Genomic DNA, 15,355 nt, shown 5'->3' with positions numbered 1-15,355 from the left:
CTCTTCCCTGGGCACCTGACAGTTTTGGCCGTTTTGACATCTTGTGTTGATTTTTTGATGCGGTGACGTCCATAAACAGTCATGATACGGGAAGGGAGGGGGCGCACCGTGCGGGGGGAGGGAGGGCGTAATGTTGTAACAAATAATATTTCTATTAAATAGGCTTTACTTTGCATTTTAATTAACGTGGGATTATTTTTTGTATTTAGAAATAATAGTACCAACTTTTTTTTCTTTTTTTTTTCTCCAACATTTGTGGCACTGGCGTGGCGCCCTCTGATGGACGGCGCCCTTAGCGTTTGCCTATACGGCCTATGCCACGGGCCGGCCCTGCAACTAGAGGTACTATTGTACTATATTACACAAACATGTGACGGCTGTTGTAAAAGCTCTGACCTTGTCCCCTGAAAATGAAGCTTCGGTTTCCTCTCTGCCAGGTCATCTGCTCAAATCCGGTCAGGGTAGTGTCAACGCGGAGACACTGGCCACTCTTCCAAACCCTATAGGTGTCGCTCGGGCAGATACGGGACACGAGGGGCACTAAGGACAAATACATATTGCAGTCCAATTTTAAATGTCTACAACACTGGATGCAAGTCACTTTTATACAGTGGATGGTTGGATGTTTGAATGGATGGACAGACGGATGGATGAGCAGATGGATGGACGGATTGAGAGAAGAATAGACAGATAGACACATTAATGGATGGATGATGGATTGACAGATGATGGGAGGATGGATGGATGGACAGACGGATGGAAAGATGGATGACTGGAACAATGGATTGACAAACAGATGTAAGGATGTACATATGGATGGATGAATGAACTGATGGAAGATTGGACATATGGGTGGATGGACAGATGTTAGATGGATTGATGAGCGATAGATGGATGGAAGGAACGACGGATGGACTGACAGATGGTGGATGGATAAATGGGGGACAGGTAAATGAATGATGGATGGACAGATGAATGATAGAAGGATGGACAGACGGATGGGTGGGTAGATACATGGATGGATGGACGGATGAATGGATGAAAGGATTGATAGACAGAGATGTGGGAGGACAAATGGACTAATAGATGCAAGGATGGATGAATGGACAGATAGATGGAAAGATGGACAGATGGACGAAGGGACGGAAAGATGGACAGACAGACGGATGGATGGACAGAAGGACTGGCGGAAGGATGGATATATCGGGGTATGGATGAACAGATGGATGGATGGACGGATGGATGGAAGGATAGACGGATGGAAGGATAGACGGATGGATGGATGGATGGATGGATAGATGGTTAGATGGATGGACAGATTGAGGAAAGGATAGATGGATAGACACATTAATGGATGGATGATGGATTGACAGATGATAGGAGGATGGATGGATGGACAGATGGATGGCTGGAAAGATGGGTAAATGGATTGACGGAGAGATGTAAGGATGTACGTATGGATGGATGGATGGATGGATGGACGGATTGAGAGAAGAATAGACAGATAGACACATTAATGGATGGATGAAGGATTGTCAGATGATAGAATAATGGATGGATGGATGGACAGATGGATGGCTGGAAAGATGGATGAATGGATTGACGGATATATGTAAGGATGTACATATGGATGGATGGATGAAGGAACTGAGGGAAGATTGGACAGATGTTAGATGGATTGATGAACGAATAGATGGATGAATGATAGATGGATGGAAGGAAGGAGGGATAAACTGACAGATGGAAGATAAAAGGATTGATGGACGGGTAAATAAATTATGGAAGGATGGACAGACGGATGGGTGGGCGGATGGATAGATGGATGATGATGGATGGATGGATGGATGAAAGGATGGACAGACGTACAGGTGGGAGGACAGATGGACTAATAGATGCAAGGAAGGATAGATGGACGGATGGATGAAAAGATGGACAGCGGATGGACTGGCAGAAGGATGGATATATATATATATATATATATATATATATATATATATATATATATATATATATATATATATATATATATATATATATATATATATATATATATATATATATATATATATATGCTGTGCCAGCAATCGGAGGGTTGCTGGTTACTGGGGTTCAATCCCCACCTTCTACCATCCTAGTCACGTCCGTTGTGTCCTTGGGCAAGACACTTCACCCTTGCTCCTGATGGGTGCTGGTAGCGCCTTGCATGGCAGCTCCCTCCATCAGTGTGTGAATGTGTGTGTGAATGGGTGAATGTGGAAATACTGTCAAAGCGCTTTGAGTACCTTGAAGGTAGAAAAGCGCTATACAAGTATAGCCCATTTATCATATATATATGGGGGTATGGATGAATGGACGGACAGTTGACTGGATGGAAGGATAGATGGTGAATGGAATGATGGATGGAATGATGCGTGAATTGATGGACAGACAGACGGACAGGTGGGAAGATGGACAGACAGATGGATGGATGATGGATGCAAGTATGGATGGATAGATTAATGAATTATGGCTGGAAGGACAGACAGATGAATGGATGGAAAGAAGGGCGGATGGATGGATAATGGATGGATGGACAGACACATGGGTGAATGGATGGATCCATTGATGATGGATGGACAGACAGGTGAATTAATGGATGGATGGATGGACAGATGGTTAGACGGATGGATGAACGGATAGATGGATGAATGGATAGGTGGATGGAAGAAAGGATGGATGGATGGATGGAGAGACAGACGGGCGGATGGAAGGATTGATGGATGGGTAAATGGATGGATGATGGATGGATGGACAGATGAATGGATGAAAGGCTGGGTTGATAGTTGGATGGATGATGGCTGGAAGGACAGACAGCTGAATGGATGGAAAGAAGGGTGGATGGATGGATAATGGATGGATGGATGGACGGATGAATGAATGGAAGGATGGACAGACAAATGGGTGAATGGATGGATGACAGATAGGTGAATAGATGGATAGATTGATGATGGATAGACAGACAGGTGAATTAATGGATGGATTATTCCATCTGTCCATCTAACCATGGACAGATGGTTAGATGGATGGATGAACGGATAGATGAATGAATGGATAGGTGGATGGAAGAAAGGATGGAAGGATGGAGAGACAGACGGGGGATGGAATGATTGATGGATGGGTAAATGGATGGATGATGGATGGACAGATGAATCGATGAAAGGATGGGTAGATAGTTGGATGGATGATGGATGGACAGATGAATGGATGAAGGAATGGACCGACAAACGGGTGGGTGGAAAAATGGATGGATAGATGATGGATGGAGTATGGATGAACCGATAGATGGATGAATGGATGGACTGATGAATGATGGAAGTATGGATGGTGGATGCATGGAATGATGGATGGACAGATGAATGGACGAAAGGATGGACGGACAGACGGATGAATGGATGGAAGAAAGGATGGACAGATGGTGAATGGAAGGATGGACCGATGGATGAAGGGATGGAAGGGTGGACGGAGGGATGCAAGTGTCCTGCTTCAGTGACTGTAATGAAACAATGCACTCACCCCAGCTGGTAAATTCCCATTTCATCTCCACATAGAAATCCTGGGCCTGCAGAGAACAGATGATGCAACCACTGGTAATGTCAGAGCCATTGATAGAAACATACAATTGGCAAAACAATGACTTTAAAGACGGTGAATGAGGAGAAAACAATGGAGAGTGAATAGACTTAACAATGCCTGCCAAAGGAGGTGAGGCTGGCACAGAAAGCGGCTTGTGTATTATGTGCAATAAATAATAGCACATGATGGACAGATAATGATGTGGGTGAGAGCAGTGGAGGCGTGACATTTGCAAGTGTATGCTTGAGTGCACGTTGTGTAAGTATGGGGGCTTGCTGTCAACCACATGAGTATGGAAGAGTGTGTCTACACCGGGGACTGTTACACAAGCAGATACTGTATGTGAGAGCTTGGCTGCATGTCCATCTGTTGCAAGGGGTGTTGTTTCAACATTGTAATATGCATTTCTTATCTCATAATAATAATAATAAATGCAAATTTGAAGGAAACCTCTTAATTTGTGACGGGCAAATACATTTACCAATACCTGCTCATTTACATATTATAAAGCATCTGGCATGCCAGAGAATAATAAGACACAGCAGAAGGAATCTGTTAATTGGTTGTGGGCCTGACTGTGGTTAATGAATGTCAACGAAGTAGGAATAATTAATTCTAAATAAAATATGTTGATAGACTGCCTGAAACTTTTTTACGATCTTCTAAATAGGGTTTTAACATTATGAGGGCCCTCTAAAGATGAAATAACACCCACATAGTCATCTTTACACTCATTTAATCCAACATAGTAATGGTCCTTGAGGCTGAGCCAATCAGTGGCCACGATACCGAACAGTGGGCTCTGATTGATTTGCTCTCATTTACACACTGCTACTGTGGTATTGATATTTTTAGTTCATTTAGCCATTTCTATGCTTGAAAATGCAATTTTCGACTAAGATTCTGCAGAATATGCTTTAAATATGCGATTGAGTGACACAGCGCCATGTGTAGTGACTAGCGGCAAATCTAGTGAATCGAGTGCAGCCCCTCCCCCATCTATAAACCTCTCACGCTCAGGTTTTTTTATGTAACGTAAAAAAATAAATGACAAAAAGAAGCAGAAGATGATATTTAATTTGTAGTTCCAATCATATGAGAAAGTGGAAATCAAACAAAGCAATTCAAGGTGTCCTGATCAAAGTTAAAGTACCACTGATAGTCACACACACACACACTAGGTGTGGTGAAATTAACGTCTGCATTTGACCCATCCCCTCGTTCACCCCCTGGGAGGTGAGGGGAGCAGTGAGCAGCAGCGGTGGCCGCGTTTAGGGATGTAACCCCCAATTCCAACCATTGATGCTGAGTGCCAAGCAGGGAGGTTATGGGTCCCATTTTTATAGTCATTGGTATGACTCTGCCGGGGTTTCAACTCACAACCTACCGATCTCAGAGCGGACACTCTAACCACAAGGCAACTGAGCAGCTATTATTATCGAATCTGATACCAGCAAAAAAACAAGTGTCTGCTCGCATCTAAAATCTCAGATATAAGCTCCGATACCAGCAGTCCTGCAGCGTGTTTATTAGCCAATTAACAGCTAAATGTCCTCCAATAAGCACACAAGGTTTGTTTTTTCCTGTGTTTTGGTGAAGTCATTTACAAAAATTTTTAAACATGGTTGACTATAGGCTACTAGGAGCTAGTACCCAATCAACACACAATAGCTAGACATATGAAATGTGTCCTTAATTGAACAATATTGCTGTCTAAAACATGACAAATGACAAATAATTATAGTTACATATTACTTACAGATACAAAGTAACCAAGGCAGAAGCCTATTACAAAGTATCCATTAACAAACGTGTCCCATCATTAAACTTATGAATTATTGTGACCACTAGGTGTCACCAAATAAATAAAAGCATAAATCTGTCATGAAGTTAGTGTTTTTGATACTTATTGTTGTTCTTTGAGTAAGTTCACTTGATGAAGCCTTTTTTAACATTCACGCTACAAAATAATCAAAGTATATTCTATGGTTCGTGCTGATATCGTATCGGATTAATATTGTAACGGCCAATACTCAAAAGGGCCGATATCGGTATTCAGGACACCCTTCATTTTTGGTTTGTTGTGTTCGAAATCCGTTTCATGTTTTTTGCAACAAATTCAATGATTACAATATCAGACCACCTGACTAGTAGATTTCAGTCCTGCGGAAAACGCTGACTAGTGGTGGCCTAACACCTTGGCACAGCATTGTATGGAACATACGGCATTTGTAGTCATTTGCGTTCTGCAGTGAATGAGACCAGCCTGACCTGGAATGTCATCCTTTTCCATCAGTGCAAGCCTCAAGGCATCACTAATCTACATACAGTTGCTACTTCTCTTTGTCAAAGGGCAAAGGACGTGTTTGATATTCAAACCCATCCCTATAGTCAAAATAGTGCGCTTGATCTTGAAACCCCCGACGCAATCATGAAGGACTTCCTCTCAAATGTGCATAAAACAAAGTTAAACATTCGCAAGAAGAAGATCAGCTGGTTGGGAAGAAACGATGCGAGAGAAAAAAAGATACCAGATGAACAAGGGGCTCATAGCAGAGAAGGAAATCTGTTCTCTTGTGTGATGATGGCTGGAATCCAGACTGACAGAAATGAGGGAATGTTCCGGATAAAATCGATGATTTGTTCCTTATTATGCACCAGCTGACCACCATGTTAGCGCCACATGGCCACTTATGGTTCCTTACATGAACATCCTGGTGTACCTAATGACATCACAATGTTTATGTAACTTTGTACAGTAACATGCAGATTAAAGGGAGTGCCTCAATGCCAAAGAGTTACATTTATTTATATCAGCACTATATTTATCTTTGCTTACTGTTTGCAAAGAAACGCATTCACCAACCCGACATTTGCACCAGTGACGTTTGACTCCCTTTCACCAATCGAAAGGGGGCCTGGTAGTCACATGACCGCATACAAACTACACACTGTAAAATTGAGATGACGTCAGACAAGAAGATGTCAATACCTAACAAAGAAAAATAACATGTGTACATCTGTGTCAGTAGAAATGTTCACATTTCAGCCTACAAAAATTCCACACCTAACGATTTTAGAGTGTGGAGGGGGGCGTGGTCTGCGGGCCTGCCGCGGAGCAGGGTGTGTAAGGACCGGCCTCAAAGACAGCGGCAGGTGAGTAGATTGCCCTGTTGGGGCTGGTTATCTAGTCGCCTTCATTAGCAGCAGCCGGTCCTAGACACGTGGTTGGAGTTGGAGTTGGAGCCAAGAGCAGAGACACGCCGGACTGAAAAGTCTTGAATATATATTGCTGGAAAGCAAACTATACCTGTGTTTGACAAATAAAAGACTTGCTCCAACCAAGAAGATCTGTCGGCATCAGAAGAACCCACCACACTTGGAGACTTCCACTCAGAGAAAACATGTTGCTGTAAGTTGTAGATTATTTTTTTAAGTTTTAGCTGTGCATATGCTAACATTAGCCCTGTGATAACATCATAAGTGACTGTAAAATGTGCAGTAGTGTTGTCTCTCACACACACTCACAACAGCTACTGTTGTAGTTCAAGTACTGTTGAAAATTAGTTGTTGTTTTGGGTTGGGCTCTCTGGGTGGCTGGGGCCGTACTCTGGTTCCCGCACATACTGGGAGTCAAATATATTGTACATACAAATACACATATCTACTCACATGCACACAATTATTCATACATATGCGCACACATAGGTACCTACGTATGAGGGGCCGTTAGGGACATTATTCAGAATTACACTACCGTTCAAAAGTTTGGGGTCACCCAAACAATTTTGTGGAATAGCCTTCATTTCTAAGAACAAGAATAGACTGTCGAGTTTCAGATGAAAGTTCTCTTTTTCTGGCCATTTTGAGTGTTTAATTGACCCCAAAAATGTGATGCTCCAGAAACTCAATCTGCGCAAAGGAAGGTCAGTTTTGTAGCTTCTGTAACGAGCTAAACTGTTTTCAGATGTGTGAACATGATTGCACAAGGGTTTTCTAATCATCAATTAGCCTTCTGAGCCAATGAGCAAACACATTGTACCATTAGAACACTGGAGTGATAGTTGCTGGAAATGGGCCTCTATACACCTATGTAGATATTGCACCAAAAACCAGACATTTGCAGTTAGAATAGTCATTTACCACATTAGCAATGTATAGAGTGTATTTCTTTAAAGTTAAGACTAGTTTAAAGTTATCTTCATTGAAAAGTACAGTGCTTTTCCTTCAAAAATAAGGACATTTCAATGTGACCCCAAACTTTTGAATGGTAGGGTACCTCTTACATACACTACTGAAATGCTCTCACATAAACAACTGAAATCTTTTTCTTTTATACACCCTACTGAAACACTCTTATAAACACTACTGAAATGCTCTTACATACACTACTGAAATGCTCTTATAAACACTACTGAAATGCTCTTACATACACTACTGAAACACTCTTATAAACACTACTGAAATGCTCTTACATACACTACTGAAACACTCTTATAAACACTACTGAAATGCTCTTACATACACTACTGAAACACTTTTATAGACAATACTGAAACGCTCTTATAAACACTACTGAAACACTCTTACATACATTACTGAAACACTCTTATAAACACTACTGAAACATTCTTACATACACGACTGAAACACTCTTATAAACACTACTGAAACACTCTTATAAACACTACTGAAACATTCTTACATACACTACTGAAACACTCTTATAAACACTACTGAAATGTTTTTGTCTCACGCACACACACACACACACACACACACACACACACACACACACACACACACACACACACACACACCTGGAATTATTTTTCACTAGTATGTATAAACGGATTTCACCTGTGTGTGTGTGTGCTTTTTACACGCGTGTGTGAGACAACAATTTCAGTAGTATGTGTGCAAAGATTTCAGTTATGTGTATGAGCGCTTCTTACCATTGTGTATGGGAGCATTTAACCACTGTTTGTAAGAGCATCTTACTAGTGTGTGTGAGCGATGTAACGATCTAAGTTACATTCAAACCAGTGTGGGTGGCACTGGGACCAGGTGGGTAAAGTGTCTTGCCCAAGGACACAACTGCAGTGACTGATGGCGGAAGCGGGGATTGAACCTGGAACCCTCAAGTCGCTGGCACTCTACCAACCGAGCTGTACAGCCGATATGGGCATCTACATCAACAATACGATTTGCCTAACAGGACAAAAAATAAAATAAAATAAATTTAAAAAATAGTTTGATTATATCAATAAGTTACTCACCAGTTTGTCAGCACTTGAGTATTTATTTCCAATGACTACTTACTCAAGTAATTATTAGGATGACTACTATTTACCTGAGCCATATTACTCTAAAGCAATTGTTTTCTGTCACGCCCCACCCAAGGGGCCCTCATTTTTTTACACCCCCCCTGAAATGTATTTATCTTTATGTCAAGATAGTTACTTACGAACACTAAAGATTCTATTAAGCTATTGCCTCTCACGCCCCTTTCCCCCGGCACCTCATGGCACCCCACTATTTAAGAAGCATTGCATTAAAGGGGCTATTTGGAACTTGCTCACAGTCAAATTTTTCTAGGGGACATAAGTTTTTCACACCACCCCAAAAAGAATGTTTATTTATTTATCGGTATGTGTCAACATATACGCTATTACGCTACTGCCCGCCCCACTGTTTGAGAAGCACTGCTCTAAAGTAACAGTACTCTTACTTGAGTATAATTTTTGGCTACCCAGCACTTGACACTCGGTAAAATTCAACAAATCCTTCATGGGAGTTAAGTAAAAATAGAATAACAAGCAGCGATGAGTGTTGCTGCATCTGACTGCATCCCCCAAGTCTAATAAGTTATTCATGTTTTTAAAAAAAGCTAGGAATATATATTTTTAACAGAAAATAAATATGTAAAACTGAAATAAATGCATTATTTAGATTAATGCGCCACTGCTTGCACTATCGTGTGAGTTGAGTCAATGTGTGCGTGAAACGTGCGTGTTTGTGTGAAATCCCACTTGGCGCAGTCGTTCCAGCAGGACGGGGATGCTCGCCAATCTCTTAGCGGTCCTCTGGTAGTCACGGTAACGCAACACCAGACGCACCAGCTCCGGATCTCTGGTACTGACGGCCTCCTGGAGAACTGAGAGAGAGAGAGCGAGAGAAGGAAGGGTAAAGCAGAGCCAATCACTCAGGCCTCATCTAAAATTGATGTACATGAGAAATTTAAGGCGGCAGCCAGAAACGGAAGTAGGTCAAAGGAAAACCCTGTGTAATAAATTTGCGCATTGTTGGCCCCCGGCCATCAGGTAACTACTTTTCTGCTAATCTTACAGGCTGTTTTACACCTACAATAATGACAGAACACGTTTTATTTGTTAAACTCCTATATTAATCAGTGCTGTCAGACAATTTACTTAAAAAATCACATTAACCTTATTAAATGACTTCCTTGCATAATTTTGTATAAAAAGGACCCAAATATTTTGACACAAATACAATTTTATTGTTAGAATGTCATACACAAACATTTGTTTAATGTTTTGATTAAATGCACATCATTTATTGACTCAAAACTTGGTAACAGCATCATGTATTTTGAAGTGAATGTTGCCACCAAGGACACCAGTCAGCCTCTCCTTACTCTTTGCAATGATCTGAACACTGACCGAATAACAACTAGGGATGGGTACCTTTCACATTTGAACCGATACGGTACCAATTCCAGGAACCTGGAGTTGATACCGATACTCAACAGTATCTATAACAAAATTTTTGGTACTTTTCTGTATGTTCAAATTTGATTTATTTAACATTTAACACCGAGTTAGGCTATACAGTAGGTATATTGTTTTCTTACACTTATGTGGCTCATTCGCATGGACTGTGCTGTACTGTATTATCTCGTAGACCAGTGGTGTCAAACTCATTTTAGATCGGGGGCCACATGGAGAAAAATCTACTCCCAAGTGGGCCGGACTGGTAAAATCACGGCACGATAACCTAAAAATAAAGACAACTTCAGATTGTTTTCTTTGATTTCTCTGAAAATTTACAAATCATAATGTTTTTGTTGGTTTTTTTTACACTTACCGGTACATGTTGTGGTTAATAGTATTCTATCTTTATTTTTTTGTTATTTATATTCTTTGAATAAATTATGTGATAATGTCCATCAGTCAACTCATTGGTGTTCATTTTAAATCAATCAAGATAAAAAAATGTATATCAAAATCAAATTACAGTATGTTATTTATGTAGTTTGATCATTTTCTTTAACTGATGTACTAACATCATGTGGTTTATTTTATTTTTGTACATATGTAGCATCATCTACAAAGATACAAAGAATTGCTATTGCGACATCCAGTGGACACATTTAGAACAGCTGTTTCTTTCATTAAAAAATTCCAGGTAAATTGTTATACTTAGCAAACTCATCCCGCGGGCCGGATTAAACCTTTTTGCGGGTCTGATCCGGCCCTCGGGCCTTACGTTTGACACCCCTGTAGTAGACTTTGCATGCAGTTGCAATTCCAAGACGTTAGATGACAGAAGTGTAAGGACTGCAGTGTGTTGCCTTAGCCAGGAAGTAGTCTTTGCCAATAAGTTGAATGAGCCAGTCTGTTCTTTTGTTATTAAAATGTACTTATTACACACTAGCTGTTTGATTGAAACAAGCATCTACGTTCTAGTTTTCATTGCCAAATTTGTTATCATTGTTATCATGTCTATGGCGAATCCAATGTTTATTTGCATCAAGCCAGCACATTTTGAAAAGTAGAACCTTACTGTACTTTTGAGCGCCTTCTTCTTGCTTTGTTGGCATGGAAAATAGTAACATTACCTATAAGCAATCCGGCTGAGTCCAATTGCTTGAGTCTGCAACCGGACATAACGTCACGTGCAACAAGTTTTTGAAATATGGCACAGGTTAAATTCACATGAATCGGTGCCCCGCAGTACCGAAGGTCTTTGGCCGGTACCTATAAAAGTACCGAATTCAGTACCCATCCTTAATAGCAACCCATGCCGTGTTTCAGGTAACCATCTGCGGTTAAGATAAAAGAGCATGTGCGGTCAAAATAAACTGAGTGAGTAATCTGTGTTTATACATAATTAATTCAATATTTTTTGTGATTAATCATATTTATAAAGGCTTTAACTTTGACAGCCCTAATAATAGATATGTTGCCACAAATAATTTAAAATATTTTTTCACTTCTATTTTTGTAATTCCCCCTTGTGTTTATCAGAGTATGTAAATTATTATAATGACCATAGTGTCAGTTAACTATCTCTATCTGTGTTTGCTAGACTACACTGCAACATTTAAACAGGCCATCACTGAAAAAGCATCAAAATTACTTCAAAAACAATTAAAATTGCCTTCTGTGCCTTTGCTCTTTTTTTTTTCATTTTATTTTTATTGACATCCAGCATCAGACATTCCTATCCATTACATCATATTCACATACATCTTATATCTGTTGTCTGCCCTAAATGTCCAAATTTTTTTTGTTTATATCCCAACCATACCACACACCACCCCCCAAAAGAAAATAACCGCAAAAAAACAAAAACAACAAAGTAATATATACAAATACAACAATTAAATAAACAAAAAATAAATGATAATACATTAATAATAATAATAATAATCAGAAATAAAAAAATTAAAAAATTTACAAGCTTATTGTTTATCCATTATGTTGCACAATTCACATGGGGATAATGGCAACAAAAATACCAAATTAGACATAATAATAATGATGTTACAGTGGTATATTTATGTGAAAATAATACATTTAATACACTATACTAGTGTTGTCCCGATACCAATATTTTGGTACCAGTACTAAAGTTATTTTGATACTTTTTGGTCCTTTTCAATACTTTTCTAAATAAAGGGGACGGCAAAAAATTGCATTATTGGCTTTATTTTAACAAAACATCTTAAGGGAAAATTAAACATATGTTTCTTATTGCAAGTTTGTCCTTAAATAAAATAGTGAACATACCAGGCAAATTTAGTCTGCGGACATATGCAGTAACATATTGTGTCATTTTCCATGTTATTATTTTGTCGGAATTATTAAGGACAAGTGGTAGAAAATGAATTATTAATCTACTTCTTCATTTACTGTTAATATCTGCTTACTTTCGCTTTTAACATGTTCTATCTACACTTCTGTTAAAATGTAATAATCACTTATTCTTCTGTTGTTTGGATGCTTTACATTAGGTTTGGATGATACCACAAATTTGGGTATCAATCCGATACCAAGTCGTTACAGGATCATACATTGGTCATATTCAAAGTCCTCATGTGTCCAGGGACATATTTCCTGAGTTTATAAACATAATATACATTTTAAAAAAACAAAAGAAGATGTTGTGATGCCAAAAAATATCAACATAATCATAGAAGTATCGACTAGATACGTGCCTGTACTTGGTATCATTACAGTGGATGTTAGGTGTAGATCCACCAATGGCGTTTGTTTAAATTTCGACGTCGGTGATCTACGGTGTGTAGTGAAGCATGTTTAGCTATACTTGTAAGAAACATACTTTATTTGTCGCCATGGAGATGAGGATTAGTGATTTAGAAGTAGCTAAAACACTGTCGACTGGGGCTGGACTTTAGCTGCTAGCTAGCTAGCCATGTAGTAAAGCACCTCTTCCGGTGGGCGTTTCAGTGTTATAACTTCACCTTCATCGTTAGTTTTTAAGCCAAAATGTGTCCGTTCTCCCTTTTCTGTCTACACACTGTGTCTGCTTGTAAGTACTCCGTGACCGAACATGCTCCTCTGCTCGTAAAGCAGCAATGACGTGACGTGAGGACGACGGGTACTTTACAGAGGCGGTATAGTACTGAATATGATTCATTAGTATCGCGGTACTATACTAATACCGGTATACCGTACAACCCTACACTATACTATAGCAGCAGCACTTCTAATGACAAATTATAATGTCAACCAATATTACATATTACATTATATATTGGGGAAACTATTTTCTGGTGTACTGTTTTCAATGAAACAGCACATATAGTATGTAAACATAAAGGCCTTCTCTGTATCGACCAAACAACAATTAATATTAGTCACAAGTTTCTCTATTTAGTAATCTGAAAGTGCCGTATTCCTTGGAGAACCACAGGTCAGTTCATCACAAGGTGATACGTCACATTTGCATGAGGCTTGCTAACGATTGCTGATTAAATACATTGACAGTCCACAGGGTGACAGGGGATTTGCACACATTGACATTCAGTCAATGACTGTAAAGTTTTGAGCAGATGAGAGACAATGAAAATAGATTTCCGGAGAACTGAAGATGAAATAGAATTGAATAAAACACTTAATTGTCATCAAACATGACAGCGTGATGACAATTTACCAACGGCTACTCAGTTAGGTGCAGTTGAAATACAATAAACACAATAAATAAGATATTAAAAATAAATACATAAACACTGTACTCGTACAAACAGAGCGGTGCAGCAGTAAAAAAAACAGTGTAAGCTATTGGGACAGATTCAATATCCTCATGTCCCAAGGATAAAAAACTGTTTTAACTGTGTTTGTCCTGATTTGGATTTTGGCCCTGGTGGTAGCAGGTTGAACAAGTGCTGACCAGGGTGAGAGCTGTCTGCCAAAACTTTCGAGATCGAGCAATGTCCTCTCGGGAGGGTGGAGGCCGGCAGATAATCTTCTACGCTGTCTTGGTCACCCTCTACAGGGCCTTCCTGTCTTCTGCAGAGCACGTAGGAAACCACACAGTTTCGCAGTACATTAGCACTTTCTCTACAGTGGCCCGATACAAATATATCTGCAGTTTCTCTTCAAGTTGGTTCCTCCGCAGCACACGAAGGAAGTGGAGTCTCTGCTGTGCCTTTTTGACCAGTGCTGAAGTATTGGCAGTCCTTGTGAGGTCCTCCGAGAATTAAGTTCCCGGGAACTTAAAGGAGCCCACAGTCTCCACTCCATTTACTACAAGTGGAGCATGTTCCCCTCTCTGTCTCCTAAACTCAATGACCATCTCATTGGTCGTTGTGGTGTTCAGCCTCAGGTTGTGCTTATTGCGCCACCTTGCCATCACCCTCCGTCATCAGCCCCACCACTGTGGTGTCGTCGGCTAACTTGATGAAGGTGTTCGAGAGATGAATGGGGACACAGTCATACAGCGCTGACTGACGGTGGAGGAGCATAGTTGACCCACCTTGACAAACAGAGGTCGGCTGGTCAGGATTTTTTTAAAATCCAGGAACAAATAAAGAGGGTGTAGACCCAGGAAGCTTGGCTTTTTTACCAAGATGTCGAGGATGAACGGTGTGCTGTAGTCGACGAACAGTATCCTGACATAGGTATTCAAGAGTTGTAGATGTTCTACAGCTGAGTTAAGAGCAGTGGCGATGGCGTCCTCTGTGGACCGATTTGGCCTGTATGCAAACTGGTTTGGAGCAAAGTTCTGGGGGAGGCAGGCTTTGATATATTGGAGAACAAACCTTTCAAAACGCTTCATCACCACAGACGTCAGTGCCACTGGTCTGTAATCTAAGTCTTTTATGGCTGTCCTCTTGGGGACTGGGATGACAGTGGCTGCCTTAAAACAGGGCAGGACTTGGGCTTGTGCCGGGGATGAATTAAATAGTCCTGTCAGTGCTCCTGCCAGCTGGTCTGCACTGTCCCGAAGCACCTTGCCCAGTATGCCATCTGGC

At 40.3% G+C, this 15,355-nt stretch overlaps 1 protein-coding gene across 1 annotated transcript in view; it reads right to left on the bottom strand.

Annotated features, from left to right (window-relative positions):
* Positions 1-15,355, bottom strand: part of ankrd13b (ankyrin repeat domain 13B) — a 126,718-nt gene that overhangs the window by 43,794 nt on the left and 67,569 nt on the right. The window contains exons 4-6 of the mRNA XM_062068065.1: positions 9,645-9,769; positions 3,553-3,598; positions 397-540 (exon numbers count right to left, since the gene is read on the bottom strand). Of these exons, the coding sequence (XP_061924049.1) occupies positions 397-540; positions 3,553-3,598; positions 9,645-9,769 (315 nt within the window). The remainder of the gene's footprint in view (positions 1-396; positions 541-3,552; positions 3,599-9,644; positions 9,770-15,355) is intronic.

The sequence above is a fragment of the Entelurus aequoreus genome, linkage group LG13 (assembly GCF_033978785.1).
Source record: "Entelurus aequoreus isolate RoL-2023_Sb linkage group LG13, RoL_Eaeq_v1.1, whole genome shotgun sequence".
In the NCBI taxonomy this organism is placed as follows: Eukaryota; Metazoa; Chordata; class Actinopteri; order Syngnathiformes; family Syngnathidae; genus Entelurus; species Entelurus aequoreus.
The sequence above is the reverse complement of the archived record's forward strand: the minus strand, read 5'-3'. Positions and strand labels throughout refer to the sequence as shown.